Source organism: Pteropus medius, unplaced genomic scaffold (genome assembly GCF_902729225.1).
Source record: "Pteropus medius unplaced genomic scaffold, Ma_sr-lr_union100, whole genome shotgun sequence".
NCBI classification, from domain to species: Eukaryota; Metazoa; Chordata; class Mammalia; order Chiroptera; family Pteropodidae; genus Pteropus; species Pteropus medius.
Window position 1 is genome coordinate 18,590,555 of NW_024346667.1, and position 15,872 is coordinate 18,606,426.

General features: G+C 38.4%; 1 protein-coding gene across 4 annotated transcripts in view; it reads left to right on the forward strand.

Moving 5' to 3' along the window:
• DOCK5 (dedicator of cytokinesis 5) overlaps nt 1-15,872 on the forward strand; it is a 182,212-nt gene that overhangs the window by 88,457 nt on the left and 77,883 nt on the right. For all 4 annotated transcript variants that reach the window (XR_005655692.1, XM_039876138.1, XM_039876137.1 and 1 more), the window contains exons 10-14: nt 889-1,018; nt 3,791-3,863; nt 7,448-7,590; nt 9,806-9,931; nt 14,401-14,525. Coding sequence is in view for 3 of the 4 variants with exons in the window: in XM_039876138.1 (XP_039732072.1) it covers nt 889-1,018; nt 3,791-3,863; nt 7,448-7,590; nt 9,806-9,931; nt 14,401-14,525 (597 nt within the window). In the remaining variant the exon portion in view is untranslated. The remainder of the gene's footprint in view (nt 1-888; nt 1,019-3,790; nt 3,864-7,447; nt 7,591-9,805; nt 9,932-14,400; nt 14,526-15,872) is intronic.

Genomic DNA, 15,872 nt, shown 5'->3' on the forward strand with positions numbered 1-15,872 from the left:
TAACCAGTCACCTGGAGCCTTTATCTTTCTCTTAACAGAAGCCTTACAAATATAGTAGAAATTCAAGGTCGATGTTATCTTTGGTATATATTCTTATCTTGGAGACCTGAGAACTAAATTACAGAGAATGGAATTGGAATGGGTGTTAAAAGAGTAATTCTTGATTCAGTAAAGAGGCGTTAGACAGCTGTTTCATGAAAATAATTTGAGATGCAACTAAATTATTTCTGATGTCAAAGTGAATGAGATCTGTGAGCTCATTCATGGGTTTCCTCGCCCATTCTTAAGAATATAAACATGTGTAGCACATGAGCCACAGAAAAACAGATATATTTCATCTACACCTCTCTCATTAATCAACATACACAGACGCTCTCAATGAATCCTTCTTGTAAAACAGATGGATGATTACAGAAAGCAGTACATGTAAATTTCTGTGTTATAGTTGCCTCACAGAATTATTTGGAAGATGGAATGAAATATCACCAGTACATGTGGATATCAAGGTCATGCAAGTTTTAATTTTATTTGACACCGAAATGCATCCTGTGCTCAGATATGTCTTGGCAGAATGTAAAGTAGCAATGACAAGTATCTTAATTTTTAAATATCTGGCTTAAATAGATGAACTAGAGACTTTAGATTGACTATGATCTGATTTATAAATTTGAAGTAGGAATTGGGGAATAAAAAAGTTCCCACTCTGAATAGTCATTTTTCTCTGATGCCATGATAGCTCTTGGGTGGGTAGGGAAGAGAGGAGTCATTCTGATATTTCAGCATCAAGAAATATGCTATGAACAGTGCTCTGTTGTAGAGTGAAAAGAGAAATGGAGGAGACAGAGTGACACAGTGTGACCCTGTTTTGCACATTCTCTGCCCCCTTAGGACCTCAGCAGTGTGGACCTCATCAGGCCCCGCATCAGCCTCGTGTGTCAAATTGTCCGGGTGGGCCACATGGAGCTGAAGGAGGGCAAAAAGCACACCTGTGGACTCCGAAGACCTTTTGGAGTAGCAGGTATAGAAAGACTGTAAACGAACGTAAAATGGTGCAGCCACTCTGAAAAACAGTGTGGTAGATTTTCAAAAAATTAAACCTAGGACTTATGATCTAGCAATCCCACTTATGATTGTATATTCAAAAGAATTAAAATCAGGTCTCAAGGAAATATTCGTACTTCCCATGTACATAGTAGCATTATTTACAATAGCCAAAAGGGTAGAAGCAACCCAGGTTTTCAGCGGTGAATAAATGGATGAACAAAATGTGGCATATCCATACAATGGATTACCATTCAGCCTTAAAAGGAAGGAAATTCAGACCTCTGCTGTGACATGAATGAACCATGAGGATCTTAAGTAAAATAAGCCAATCACAAAAAGATAAATATTGTATGATTCCACTTATATGAGGTATGGATAGAATAGTCAAATTCATAGAAACAGAAAGTAGAATGGTGGTTTCCAGAGATTGAGGGCAGAGGGAAATAGGGAGTTAGAATTTAATAGATACAGAGTTTCAGTTTGAGAAGATGAAAACATTGTGGAGGTAGATGATGGTGATGGCTGCACAGCAATGTGAAGTATACTTAATGTCACTGAACTGCACACATGAAAATGGTTAAATGGTAAATTTATGTTATATATATTTTACCACAGTAAAAATAAATAAATAAAAGAAAGAGAGGGAAGGAAGGGAGCCCCAGAGACTGTGGGAGATGAATCTGGTTGTTAGTGTCAGACACGCAGCATTTACTGCCTGGGTCTACCAGTTATCTTTCTTTTTGGTGCTGTGTCCTCACCTAGACCCAGCTTCTTCCTTTCTCTCTCGGTGCCCAGCACAGTGTCTTCACACAGCAAGCCCTCAGTAAAGCCTCCCTTGTGACTATCGGAATATCCTCCCTGCCTGCGGCCACGTATTGATCATTGATTTTGGTCAAGTAAAATTATCCCTGGAAAGTGGTTTGCCCATCTGGGAAATTAACTCTTCAAAGGCACCATTGTGTCTGTAACTGTTTTCGTAGAGGGTCCTTGGCTTAAATCAAACCCCTCACTCCCTCTAAGGGGACCTCATTTTCCTCTGTAGTTTGTTAAATTGAGGAAATATATTTTCGGTCTTACATTGACATTTTGGTCACTAAGTAGTTTTGAAAGCCATCAGTGAAATATCGTAATTCTGCTCCTGGAACAAGGGCCCGGAAACTCCACGTTACCAGGGTTATGTGTGTGATGAAGTGGCTTCTGTATCCCATGAGAATGTATGTGGTCAAGCCCCCGAACAGCTCTGCTCTCTACCTGCTGCTCAAGGGCTGCCAGTCTCTGACCACAGGAGGCAGCGTCACTTCCTCATAAAAAATTAAAATGAAATCTCAGTAAAAGCAAGAATCGTGGCCCAGGATTATTTAGCCTATACATGGCTATCTATCGATCTAAGGATTTAAGATATATTCAAGGTTATTGTCATTCAAAATGAGCCAAAGAGATTGGAAGAACAGCAAGCTAGCAGCTTTTGCTTGCTTTTGTATTATGCACAAGCGCGCATGTGTGTGTTTTCAGGGAGTTGAGTATGGTGGGGAAGGAGAGGACACTGCTTTGCTTTGCTCAGAGCCTTGATGCTGAGCATCAGCAGAGGTTAGGAGTAGCCAGATATGGCATTGACAAATGAGTTGCCTTTTTTTGTGGGCTGAAGAGTCAAATAGAAATTTTGCGGGGTTTTTTTTTTTTTTTGTACGATTTTTGCAGAGTTTTATTAAGAGTTGACAACAAGTTGATGTCATGCCCTGCTTTCTACAGCCTCTTTTTACCAACATTATTATTTCCTAAGCCTGACACACTATGTCATGTGGGTTACTTTGAGAAGGCTTTTCCTTTTTTTCTAGTTTTTCATAATGAGAATTGTCTCCTATCTCAGTATTTCTTTTAATCTCCAAACAAGTTATCTGGGGAGTGGACTGTTAGCATGTGTTTTATGGCCAGATTGTAATTTATTAACCCATAAATTGCCAGAGACCCCACCTAATTTCAGCAGCTGGAGAGCGGCCCGCTGGCTAATTCTGTAGACAACAGGGCACCATTAGGTGAAGTGATTTGGCCCTATAATCACTTTTGGGTTCATATCCTGGCTTTAACACTTAAAACTTCTGACCTAGGGCAAGTTACTTACCTTTGCTGTGCTCAGTTTCCTCATCTCATAAAGTAGGGCTAACGATAACATCTCTATAAATAATATAATGTATTCAGTAGGCTTAGAACAATACTTTATTAATTGCTCTTCTTATACATAAAGAAGCAAATCACTGTATGACCTTTTAGTCTGTGCTGCTGGTGCCCTGGCTTCCCTTGATTTATGTGGAAACCAGGTGAGAAAATGTCAAATTGAAGAGACAGCTAACCACTTCATGTTTCTCTCCCAGGTCTTTCATTCCATCAACACTCCTGCCAAAAAAAAAAAAAATCTATTCTCTGGGTCTCTGAATGCAGGCTCACTAAAAAGAAATCTGGTCTCAAATTTCTTAAGAATTGAGCAACTTGTTCTTGTAGAATTTTGAAAAGGTAGTAGTCTACAGAGTTATCTGAGAAAATCTGAGCTTCTGCAGAAGCTCCTGATGAATTAATTTGTTCTTCTGCTGAGCTGGTACACTGGGAATCCTCGTTGGCAAAGAAATAAATGTCCCTGCATGGTGTCTTTCACCCGCTCTGTGTTCTTTGTGACTGATCCTGTAATTTTACTTAGTAACCCACTGAGGCTTGAAGCAATTAGTTTCTTTATTTAAGTTTATCTTTTTCCTAGTGATGGATATTACCGATATCATACACGGGAGAGTGGATGATGAAGAAAAGCAGCATTTTATTCCCTTTCAGCAGTAAGTACTTTGGCATTTATCCCAGGTGACTTGAGACCTGGATTAGCCCTTTGAATGGTGTGTTAACACAGGGCCAGGTGCTAGGAACCGTTTGCCCAGTTGGAGAAGGAATGCCTCTCTAGCTGGAAGATTGTCAGGTAGGAGCTGACAGAAGAGTTTAACCAAAGTCCTTTATATTGGACTCAATGTAAGAGAGTAAACCACACTTTCCTGATTCTAAAAAATGGCCAAAGGAACCTAAGGGGCAAATCTATATCTGCTCTAGAAACCAGAGAATGGTGTCATGTGAGTGTCAGAAATGCCAAAGGATATCTATACTATGGCTGCATGGAACAGGTATCATGGAAGACAAAGAATCACATAGGACAGCACAGGGCTTCTCAAACTGTCACATGCATATAAATCACATGGGACCTTGTTAGAATGCCAAACATGATCCAGTGAGTCTAGAGTGTGTGTCTAAGAAGTTACCAGGTGATGATTTTGCTGCTTGTCTGGGGACCACACTTGGAGTAGCAAGGGTTCAGGAGGTGTGAGAGTGAGGACTCACTAATCTGTGGGTTTTCGCAAGTGGAGGGAAAGCCAGTCTGGGAGGACATTCAACGATTCCCTGATAAGCCCCACTAGAGTTGATCTCCATACTGAGCTCAGGAGCTGGGGCTGTGTGGTTACTGTTGGTGAGCAAATCTCAATCCCCATACCTCTGAAGACATATCTGTGTGAACATCATGACCGGCTCTAGCAGCCATACTCCACTCACCTCGTGCACAGGTGGTGGTGGCCTAGGTTACTGCAGGCATATTGCTAGACTGACTTCTAACAGATGAGTTGTGTCAGTGACAGAAGGTGATTGTCTAAGCTAGCCTGCAACTGTCAGAACAGGTCAATATGATCATCTGAGAATTCCAGAAACCAGCCCCAGGATATTCGAGTTAATATATATTTTATTAATAATAAATAATGTATTATTTTTTAAATTACTTTTAAAGTCATTTTCACAATCATAAATCAGTGGAGAAAGATAAACTATGTAAAAAAAAAACCCAGAACATTAGCTAACTATTTAAGAAACATAAGTTAGTACCTCATCTCACAGCTTATACCATTGTAAATTCCTAATGATTAAACATATCCGTGTAAGAGCCAAAGTCTTAAAATACTACAGGAAAATAGAAGTTTTACATAGTAGTGATGTGTGAGAGGCCTTTCTGAGTCAGACACCACAGATTTGAGTGAAAAAAGAAAAACAGATAAGTTTGGCCACAAAAAATTTAAACAATTCATACATAAAAAATTTTAATAAAGTATTTGTAAGATGTATGGGAAAGGATGATAAAGCTTAATATATAAAGAATTAATATAAGTTCATAAGGCCATAAGAAGGAAATTACAGACATACAAATAAATGGCCTATAAATTCATTGAGAATCAATGAAATGTAAACAATGATATTTAGTTTTTGGCTTTACCGAGTTTTAAAAATATATGATATACAGTGTTTGGTAGGTATAAGGAAACATATGTTACTTAACAGGGATATAAATTGTTACAGTGCATTAAAATCCTTAAAATATAGATATTTCCAAGAATATACTTCCTAATTATCAGTGATTATTTCTGTTGGTGTAACTGTAGGTGATTTTGCCCCTTTTTTGGTTTAACCCTGTTTTCTGTTTTATCTAAAATAAATATATATTATGTGTATGTGTAACATTATTTAAAATATAAAAGTTCTTATCTTTCAATTTAAAGTCCAGCATCTTTGGATCAGTTTCTAAATATAATAGTACAAATAGCTGATGCTTAGTAGTACTTCCCTCCATCCAGAGACTATTAATAATTTTTAAAATACTTATTTAGCTAGTATCCTACCACCTATACACTGACCCTCCAAGAACATGGTGAGCTAAATATTTTCTGTAATTTAGTGGTAATATGAATTATGAAATAACTCAAATTTCTGAATTTCTGTATTGGAATACTTTCAATATAAATACATACATATTTATTTAAGTTTATTAAATAAATGCTACATAGTAAATTTAATAAATATATTAAACTATTCTATACATTCAATTAAATGTATTAGTATGTCAAATATATTAGTATATCTTATATAAATATTAATAAATGTTGAATATAATATATAGAATAAATGAGTATGTTTAAATATATAAAATATGTTATACTTATAAATATAAATATCTTTCACATCTACAGATCTTATATATACATGTAAAATATATATTATACAGCATTATATATATAATATGTATGTGTATACATAATAGCATTAATGGATGTGGAAGTTATATGAAATACATGATATATCATATATGTGTATATGTAAATAATAGGTGCAGCATTGTAGATATGAAAGTTATCTCAAATGTATTTCTTTGTATTCGTTCCACTTGTGAGATGTGTTTCTTTCTTTGACTATGAGTTTCTGCACCAGCCTGTGTCCAGCAGCCATGGTGAAACAGAGCGCCCTGAGATTGTCCCCACCGTGTAATAATGCATGCTTTGAGTCTCAGAAGAGCCCAGCCCTTATTTGATTACCACTCACTGTACGCCCAACAGCCACTGTAAAGCTTTCATGATGCAAATCGCAGCCTCTGGCATTTAACTTCTAAGATTTATGGCAGATGCTTTCTTACTGTAAAAGCTGTAGGGTGTATTATATGAGGAGAATTATGTGCGTATTCTTTTAGTCCATCTAAGAGAGTCATTTGAAAACTCAGATGATAGCAAGCCTACTTTTCAGTAACATATTGCAGTGTGTTTTCTGCTATTGTGAGGATATAGATCTGAACCTTGCAGAGAAAGCCGGCCTGCATAGTGTGCAAGAGAACAAAATGACAGCCGAGAAGACTGGAGACCATTGTGCAGCACCAGACTGCTACGTAGTTACTGATAGCGCTTGTGCTGTCAATAGAATGGAGGCTGTGTTTGGTTCTTTGGTCACCCTGTCTGAACCTCAGCCTGATGTGATTATTGAGGTGAAGCTTGTTTGCTGGTGCCTGTGCCATTGCAGCCCTAAATATAGTTTGTCATCACATGGGAATCTAAGAACACCTTCCAAAAGCTTGTACATACATAGTGCCCTTGTACATTGAGCGTTGACACTAGATGGGACCTTCAGAGCATATGATCAGGCCCATCTCCTTACAGATGAGGACACTGAGGCCCGGGGGGGGGAGACTTGCAGAGCTCACTGCCAAGTAGAACCAGAACTGGAGGCCGCATCACCTGTACCTCCCCCAGTCCTTCAGTCCCATTACAGCAGCCTCTCCCACTCATGAAGGGTATCGAGCCATTGCCTCTGATTTTAGTTGCTAACCTTTACCATCAGTTTTGTTCGTTCTTGTTCCCCCGCCCCTCTTTGCCCCAGGTCATTTGCAAGATGAATTTGGTGTGTAAGATAGGCACCCACTGGAAAAGTAAAGGAAAGATAGAGCCCTCTGGTTAGGTGTGTTTAGTGCGTATATTTCGAAACCATTCCTGTAGGACCCACCACTATCTGAGCATGTGCTACGGAGACGTCCTCTTTTTCCCTCACCTCTTATTTCTGACTTTCCCAGAATTGCCATGGAAACCTATATCCGGCAGAGGCAGCTAATCATGTCACCCCTGATAACATCCCATGTGATCGGGGAGAATGAGCCACTCACTTCAGTCTTGAATAAAGTGATAGCAGCGAAGGAAGTGAATCACAAAGGACAAGGTACACAGCTATGTACTCAGCTGGGAGGGGACTTTGGCGGGGACATTCAGAGCTGCGTCCCTGGACTCCTGCCCTTTCGTTGTCTTTCTCTGGTACAAAACAGACCTTGCCGGGTACTGTCCACCTCAGCTTCCTGCTAAAGGCATTTAACACTGAGGAACACCCAGAATGCATCCAACACTGTATTGGATTACAGCTGTGTTCTGTAAATTCGATGGAACAAATTTTTATCCCAAGAATTTCTTCACTTTTGTCTACTCTATAATCCTTGACTCTAGGTAAATGCACAAAAACACAGAATTTTGAGGATAGTTATGTTTTACATCTGAATATGTTTTTCCTGTTACATTTCCTAACATTGAAAGGAAGGAGACCAAAATAATACAAATAAATATGTATCGATATAAAACAATGGGCTATCTAGCAAAACATTTTTAGTATCTCCATATAGTGTGCTGTTGACACAGTTTTAACTAAAAGAAGTTCTGCTCATTTAAACTGCATTTTAAATTGAAATAAGGGAAAATTGTTAAACATTTTAAATTCAAATACCAAGATGGTGATGATTTTTGTATAATTTTGAAGATTGAATCACTTTTTTTTTTTTTTTCCTACTACCTGTAACTGTCTTCCAAAGTGGAGGCAGTCAGGAAGCACATTATTTTTAGGACATTTAGTTTCCATGTATTCACAATTATTCTGAGTGGGAAAGACACATGAAGAATCATTCAAGAATCAAAACAAATAACTAAATATCTTTCTGTTTTGGAACTTCTAACCTTAGGATGTAATTTGTTAGAGTGGAAAACCCTTACACTAAATAGATTGCTTTGTATGTGTAATTATTTTTAACAGAACTGAAAAAAATATTATTTCTTCTCTTGCTGCTTAATAAAACAAGCACTTTTCAAATGTCTTTATGTTCTTCATAGATACTTTTTGTGGCTGCATAATAGTCTATTGCTTAGATTTAAGAAAATGAAATCCCCTATGTAAACACTTAGTGTTCTCTAATTTTTCACCATTATAAACTGAAACAACTCTGCTAGAACCATCTTTAAACATGCAGCTTTTTCCATATTTAAGGCAACCTTCCTACAAAATTTCCTAGAAGTAGGATTTCTGGGTCAAATCACGAGAGGAAGCTTATACCTCGAAATGGACATATTGCCAGATTGCTTTCCATAGATTTCTACCCATGGGTACTAATTACCATCTTGCCCACTTTGCAATTGATATTTCGAAACCTTTACCTGTTTAAAAGTTAAAAAATTGACTTCCATAGTTGTGTTGTATTTAAAAAAACTCAGTGGTGAATTATATAGTCTTCATATGTATTTATGAATTTTCTAAAGTTTTCCTTCTTAGTTTCTATAAGCACTTTGTAAATGAACATAACCTATCTTATGCAGGACGCATTTTTCAATTTTTGGTTTGCCAAATATTTATAAATTTCTTGTACTCCCTTGTGGATTGTCTATTCATGTCCTATTTATTTGTGAGGACCTTAATGTTTTTCTTCTAATGAGTATAAATTTATAATTTTTAAAGTATTTCATCATTTTGTAGTATGCCTTTTACTTTTATATGAATATCAATACTTTCACTTAGTACACATATAATTCTTTTCCTTTTATGATTTCATTTGTTTCTCTAAGAAAAATGGTTCATTCTTAGAGATTTAATAATTATGCATTTTTTCTTGTAATTTTCTATCTTTTTTACTTACTTTTTTAATATTAGGAATTTATTTTAATGAAAATGTGAGGTGAGAAATTAGATCGATTCTGTTCTAAGTAATAAGAAATTACTCCAGCACATTTATGATTTTTTTTCATGATCCGTTATTCTTTTGCTATACATTAAATTATCATATATCACTGTACTTAACCTCATTGTTTCTATTGATTTATATATCTTCTACCACTAATAGCACACATTACTATAGTTTTACAGCATTTTGGTGTCTGCTGGGAGCTATCTTTACTTTTTTCCACTCAAAGTAAACAACTGTTCACATCTCTGTCAAATTCTCAAAGTCCTGTTGTGATTTTAATAGGAGTGTCATTAAAATTATAAGTTAATTGGGGAAGAATTTTCATCTTTATAATACAATATCTGTATATCGATACAACACATATTCTCAGTATTTGTGCGTGTGTGTATTATATGGGTCATACAGAGAACTAAAAGTTTATCTTTTTTTTTTTTGAAGGACTTTGGGTATCCTTGAAGCTATTGCCAGGTGACCTCACGCAGGTTCAGAAGAATTTTTCACACTTGGTGGATAGATCAACAGCCATTGCCCGAAAAATGGGCTTTCCTGAAATAATACTCCCAGGTAAACACTCTGCTTGATTCACCTGTTCTGCTTCTTCCTTCCGTGAAGCAGTTACTTCTAACAAGACAATTGAAACAATGTGGATCCATAGATTCATTTAGTTAGCTGCATTCAGTGGTATCAAGACAGTGGGAGACACAAACAAGGTTGCCGTACCTTAAAAACCTACCCAGTGTGCAAGCCCACAATAACACTTTTAAATGTAATTCAAAGCTTTCTGTTCACTCTCTCTTCCCGTATGTTCTGCACAAGCCCCCTCTGCAATGCTTTCCTAGACTATTGTGCCATAGAACGAACGACGGCCGGGTTCCTCACCCTGAGAATAATCTGCCTCATTCGCCTGTACCTTTTCTCACAATGTCACCACCAGCGTTGAGGTCTCCTTGCCAGGGAAACTCCAGCGAGGTGCCCGCTCAGTTCAGCCCCACCTGGACCTTCTGCTCTGTTCACTGCCCATAACTTGTGGTGACAAGAATGTAAACATTCTGCAGTTCCCTTAGTTTCATCTTATTTGCCACCCTATGTTGGTGATCTGCATATGTCTGCTCCTGAATTTACTGATTTAGCCCATTTAATTTCTTAATCTTCATAGTAGAAGGAGTTCATTCCTTCAAGGAACTTTATATAATACATGTACGTATTATATAAAGTGTATATGTTACAAATAAATAATAAAATAAGAATATAGTATGTATATTTTATACACAGATGGATAGAATATATAAATAAAGAATCTTGAGCATGTTAGAAAAACTCTAGAAAATGAAGCTATTATGTAAAAATTCAGGGTTTTTTTTTTTTAAAGTAATACGTGATATTATTCTTCCTTTGAGAGATTAAAGAGCAGTAATAATTTGTCACTGCGTACTTTGTCTGCACACAGTAGGTATTAAAAGAATATTTGTGGAATGAATGAGTAAAGGAGCTATAAAGTGGAAATTACCAGTTCTCAGGAAAGAAGGTAGTTTCTCATCTGCCTTCCAGAACCATTTCACCCTAATACATACTCATCAACACTTTGGGAAAATGTTTTGTCGTCTTGTTTAAAAAATAAGTATTCGTAATATTGCTATAACTGAAAGCAGTTTTATTGCTACAGCAAGACAGAAATCTGAAAAAAAAATGAAGTAGAGAAGTTTATTTTCTGGACAAAATGAATTTGTCTTTGAAATCTGTCCAGAAAGATTCTTTATAGCAATAGGATTGGTTCATAGACTGCCAGAGCTATAACAGGCTTTAAAAATCATCCAGGCTGGTGGTTCCCAAATGCTAGTCTTGGATCGCCTAATTAGAATTACTTGGGAAACATTAAAATATAGATTCCCAGATTTTTTTCAAAAACTCTGATTCAGTTTGTAAATAAGACCACGGCTCCCCAGGCGATTCTGGTAATGGGCCGGGTTTGAGAAATAGAGATTTAGACCAAAGTTCCTCACATTGTAGCTCCTCGTTTACACAGGCTCCAGATGCATCTGAAGCTCTTCCCTCTACCCCACTTTCTCCTCTAGCCAAAACGCTCTTACTTTCTGCCCTCATCTTCTCAGCTAGATTCTCGGAAGCGATTATTTACTGTCTCTGTTTTCGTACCTGCCAGCTACCCTGCAGCTGCTGCAGAAGGGCTGTCACTAGAGGCACGAAACGTTGCAATGTCACTAAGTCCAAAGGATATTTCTTAGCCTAATGCTCATCTCTGGTCTTTTGGCAGCATGTGACACTGTTGATCACATTTCCCCCTCCTCATTGGTGACCTCATACTCTTCTCTTTTTCTCCATTCTCTTGAGGCCTCTCCTAGAACTCTTCTGCCACCTTATCATCTTCTACCTTACCTTTAAAGGTTAAAGTTCCTTGGTATTTAGTCCTTAAGCCCTGTATTAGTTCTGCCTGGGCTGCCATAACAAAATTCCACACTCTAGTGGCTTAAGCAACAGCAGTTTATTTCCTCACAGTTCCAGAGACTGACCATCAAAGATCAAAGTGTCAGCAGGGTGGTTCCTTCTGAGGCTTCCCTCCTTGGCTTATAGATGGCCACCTTCTTGCTGTGTCCTCTCATGGGCACCCCTTGGTCTGTGTGTTATCTGTGTCCTAATCTCTTCTAATAAGGACACAAGTCATATTGGATTCGGGCCCAACATATGACCTCATTTTACCTTAATCACCTCTTCAAAGGGCCTATCTCCAAATACAATCACATTTTGAAGTACTGAGGGTTAGGACTTCAATGTAAGAATTTAAGGGGACACAGTTCAGCTTATACCAGGCCTCCTTTGCTTCTCACCTATATTCTCCCCATAGATGGTCTCGTCCAGTCACTTGGCCTCTGTATGACAGTTGCCTTCAGATTCCTATCTCTCACCCCAAGACCCCTCCTCTGAAGTCTGTTACCATAGATCCAACTGATTTCTGCCTTAGGACTTGAGTGGGTACTGTTCCCACCCCTGACTCGAAGCACCCTCATTTTCCAGCCATCTACTCTTCTCTCTTTAACTGATTAATTCTTACTCAGAATCCTCACTTGGAACTCGTAACTCTGTGCATCCACACCTGGCTCTTCTGTTGTGTTTTATCTAAGAGAGTGGCACCCCCCATCCATCCAGTTGCACAAACAAGAAGCCTGAAAGTCACCCTTGACCCCCCCCCTTTCCTTTACACTTCAAACAAAACTCGTGGATAAGACCTGCCAGTTTTGTCTTTGAAAGGCCTCTCGATGGCATCCCCTTCTCTCCATCTCTGTTGCCACTACCTGAGTTGTGGCTACTGTCATCTTGTCCAGGGACAACTGCCATCACATCCTAACTGGTTTCCCGCTTCTGCTCTTTCTTACCTCATATCTTCTTTACCACAGTGTAGCGTGAGTGATCTTTTATGCAAGCCCACCTGATTCCATCCCATTCTTCCTTGCCAAAAACATTTTGAAGATTTCTGTTTATATTGAGGATGAAGATACACATTCTATACTTGGCCCGTAAGCTTCAGAGACATTTATCTCTTGTTCGTCTCTGTACCTCATCTCCCCTCCCTGTGAACACTTCCATCTTATGGCTGCTACCTCTGGGCCTTTGCACATGCTTCTCTCACTTCCTCTGCTCTCACCTCTCCAGTATCAGCTCAAAGAAAAGATTCCCACACCCTCCAGACAAGGCTGGGACTTAATGTGATACTTTCACAGAGCCTGGCCTGTTCCTTGATTTGTAACGATGCATTTCATCATGTGATTATTTCATAATGCTTCTGTTCCCCCACTAGACTGAAGCGGTATGAGAGAGAGGCTGGATTTTGGCTCACCATTGTCTCCCAAACACCTAGCACAGTGCTTGGTACAGAGTAGGTGCTCAGTCAATTTTTTAAATGAATAAATAAATATTATCTCAGCCACCTATGGTTGGAAATTGAGGATATTTCCAAGTTTTCACTTTCATTAGTAATGTCACAATGAATATCACTATGGATTATCATTGCTCACATTTTTGATACTTTTGGTCAAACACTACCAATGAAGTTGCTGTGTCAGCTAAGGCTTTTGACACAAACTCTCAACTTCTCCATTGACAAAAAGTATATCAGTTAAGATTTCAAATTGTAATATATAAATAAGCTCCTTTTTTCTTAACTCTCCCTAATTCTGAGCAGTATCTTAATTTTTTTCCAGTCAGTTCAGTGATGAAAATGATGTGTTCTAAATATGCACCCCAACTTTTTTGTAGTGCAATAAGGTTTTATTTTTTTACAATGGGAGGCAGTATAATATAGTACAGATTTTGGAGACATTTTTACAATACTGAGTCTTTCTATCCAAGAACTTGGTATGCCTTTCCTGCGTTCTAGGTTTTATTTATGTATCACAATAACATTTAAAATTTTTCTTTACTATGGGGAGCCGGGGAGGAGCTACACATTTACTAGTTAATTAATTCATTTTTAAAATTTTATGCTGGTTAACTAAATATATGACGAGCAGAAATTATTCCAATATTGGTAAAAACCACATGTAAAATATTCTATGGGTCTTTAAGAAGGAGTATCTATCTCATCAGATTGTTATATGGATTAAATAAATATTGCACAACAGCCCATAGTGAGCAGTCAGTAAACATTAGCCTTCATTAATATCAGATGTGTTAAAATATCACAGTCTCCAGTGCATGACTGAAAAAAAAATCTGCCACTATAACCTAATAAAGCATATTGTGTACTTACTCTTAGACAGCAGTTATTAATAAATAGAACACAGGAGTACTGTCAAAAAAGAGTTCATTTTTAAAAAACTATACTTCAAAGATCTTGGTATGTATGGAAAAATAGAATGAGGTAAGCTGAAGGGAACAATACATATAAAAACTGCCGTGTGAATAGTTCACTATAAAGTCAGATCTGGCAGTTCATATTTTACTTATAGTTTATCTTATTACATCCTAAAAATTAAAAGTGACTGCTCTCAGTACCACTCACAGGATGCATTGTCGTGTTGCAGGAGATGTTCGGAATGATATTTATGTCACCCTGATTCATGGAGAGTTTGACAAAGGGAAGAAGAAGACACCAAAGAACGTGGAGGTGACCATGTCTGTGTATGACGAGGAGGGCAACATGATGGAGGTATGCACCGGGACCCGGAAACCCCACTGCCATCTCGCACTTCTTTACAGTAATGGGGGGCTTTCGGCCTAGTGTTAATTATTCTCTACATTAGGGTGCATTTGGTTTTTTGGTTTTTCATAAGGAAAATATATGAAACCTGTTAGTTTTGTGATTAGCAATTACCAGTTTTACTAATAAACCCCTTTAGACTCTTATTTTCACATCTCTCCTGTGCTGAAAAATATCTTACAGATGAACCAGATGTTCACTAATGATTTCATGTGTATGCTTCTGATCAGAGGTTCTTTATCGTTTTCAAAATCTTTAGCCACTTTCAAGCCTGTTCAGTTCCCCTGGGGCTTGAGTGCAGTGGCATGTGTGCCCAGAAGGCATTGAAAGGCACACATTTCTTCCACCTAAATAAGCAGAGCCAAAGGGGACACGCCCATTAGAGAGCTGTTAAACTGGAAGGCTCTTGGTTAGAGGTCAACTACCTCTACTCATTCGTTTTAGTAATCAGGAAACCGCTGCCCCAAAAGGATAAATCTTTTCCTCGGAAACACAAGAGTTAGGGGTGGAGCTGGGAATGGATCCACACAACCTGCCTTTCAGTCTGGAGTTCCTCCCATGCTGACGGAGAAGTGAGTCTTGATTCTGACATCAGAGAGGATAGCAGGAGACTTTCATAGTCTCGGCTGACATCTGGCTCATCTGTAAGAGCTGTAGTTACCCGCTTTGGAATCCAAGAATCAAGCTCTCAGTTCACTCAGCTCACCATTATGCCTCATCGCATCGGTGCTTGATGGCAAATAAGTACACAGCCCTGTCACTTCCCCATGGATATTATAATCTTCGAAGGAAACAGTCGACAAAGTCAGGTCGTCTTCTGTGTTCAAGGAACAAACAAAATGCTGTGGGCCGCGGTATGGGAGTGGTTTATTCATGCTATTGAGTTACACTAGGAGTTTAAGTACACATCTGGTCAGTCATTTCACAGCTTTGCTAACTAGCTTGGAAGTGCCCACATTGAGACCTGATTCTGCACTCAGTGATTCGTTGCTGGGAGGAGACATAGCTCTAAGTTTTAGTGAACATGCTGTACCCTAGATGCTTAAAGCAGAGTAGACAGGACCTCACACAGCAGCACATCTGCACATGCGCTGTAGCCCCCCCGGCCACTCCCACCAGGCCTCTAAAGAGAGGAAAGAAAGGAGAACGCGTGGCAGGGGAAGGAAGAGAGAATAAAAGTTGCAGCAAAGAGGAGTGTTAGGAGGATGCTGGGTGGGTCTCTTAGCGACTTCCACACTTAGACCCTCAAATAAATCACCCGCCAAATATATTCAGCTTGTGGATGGCAGTGTCAGG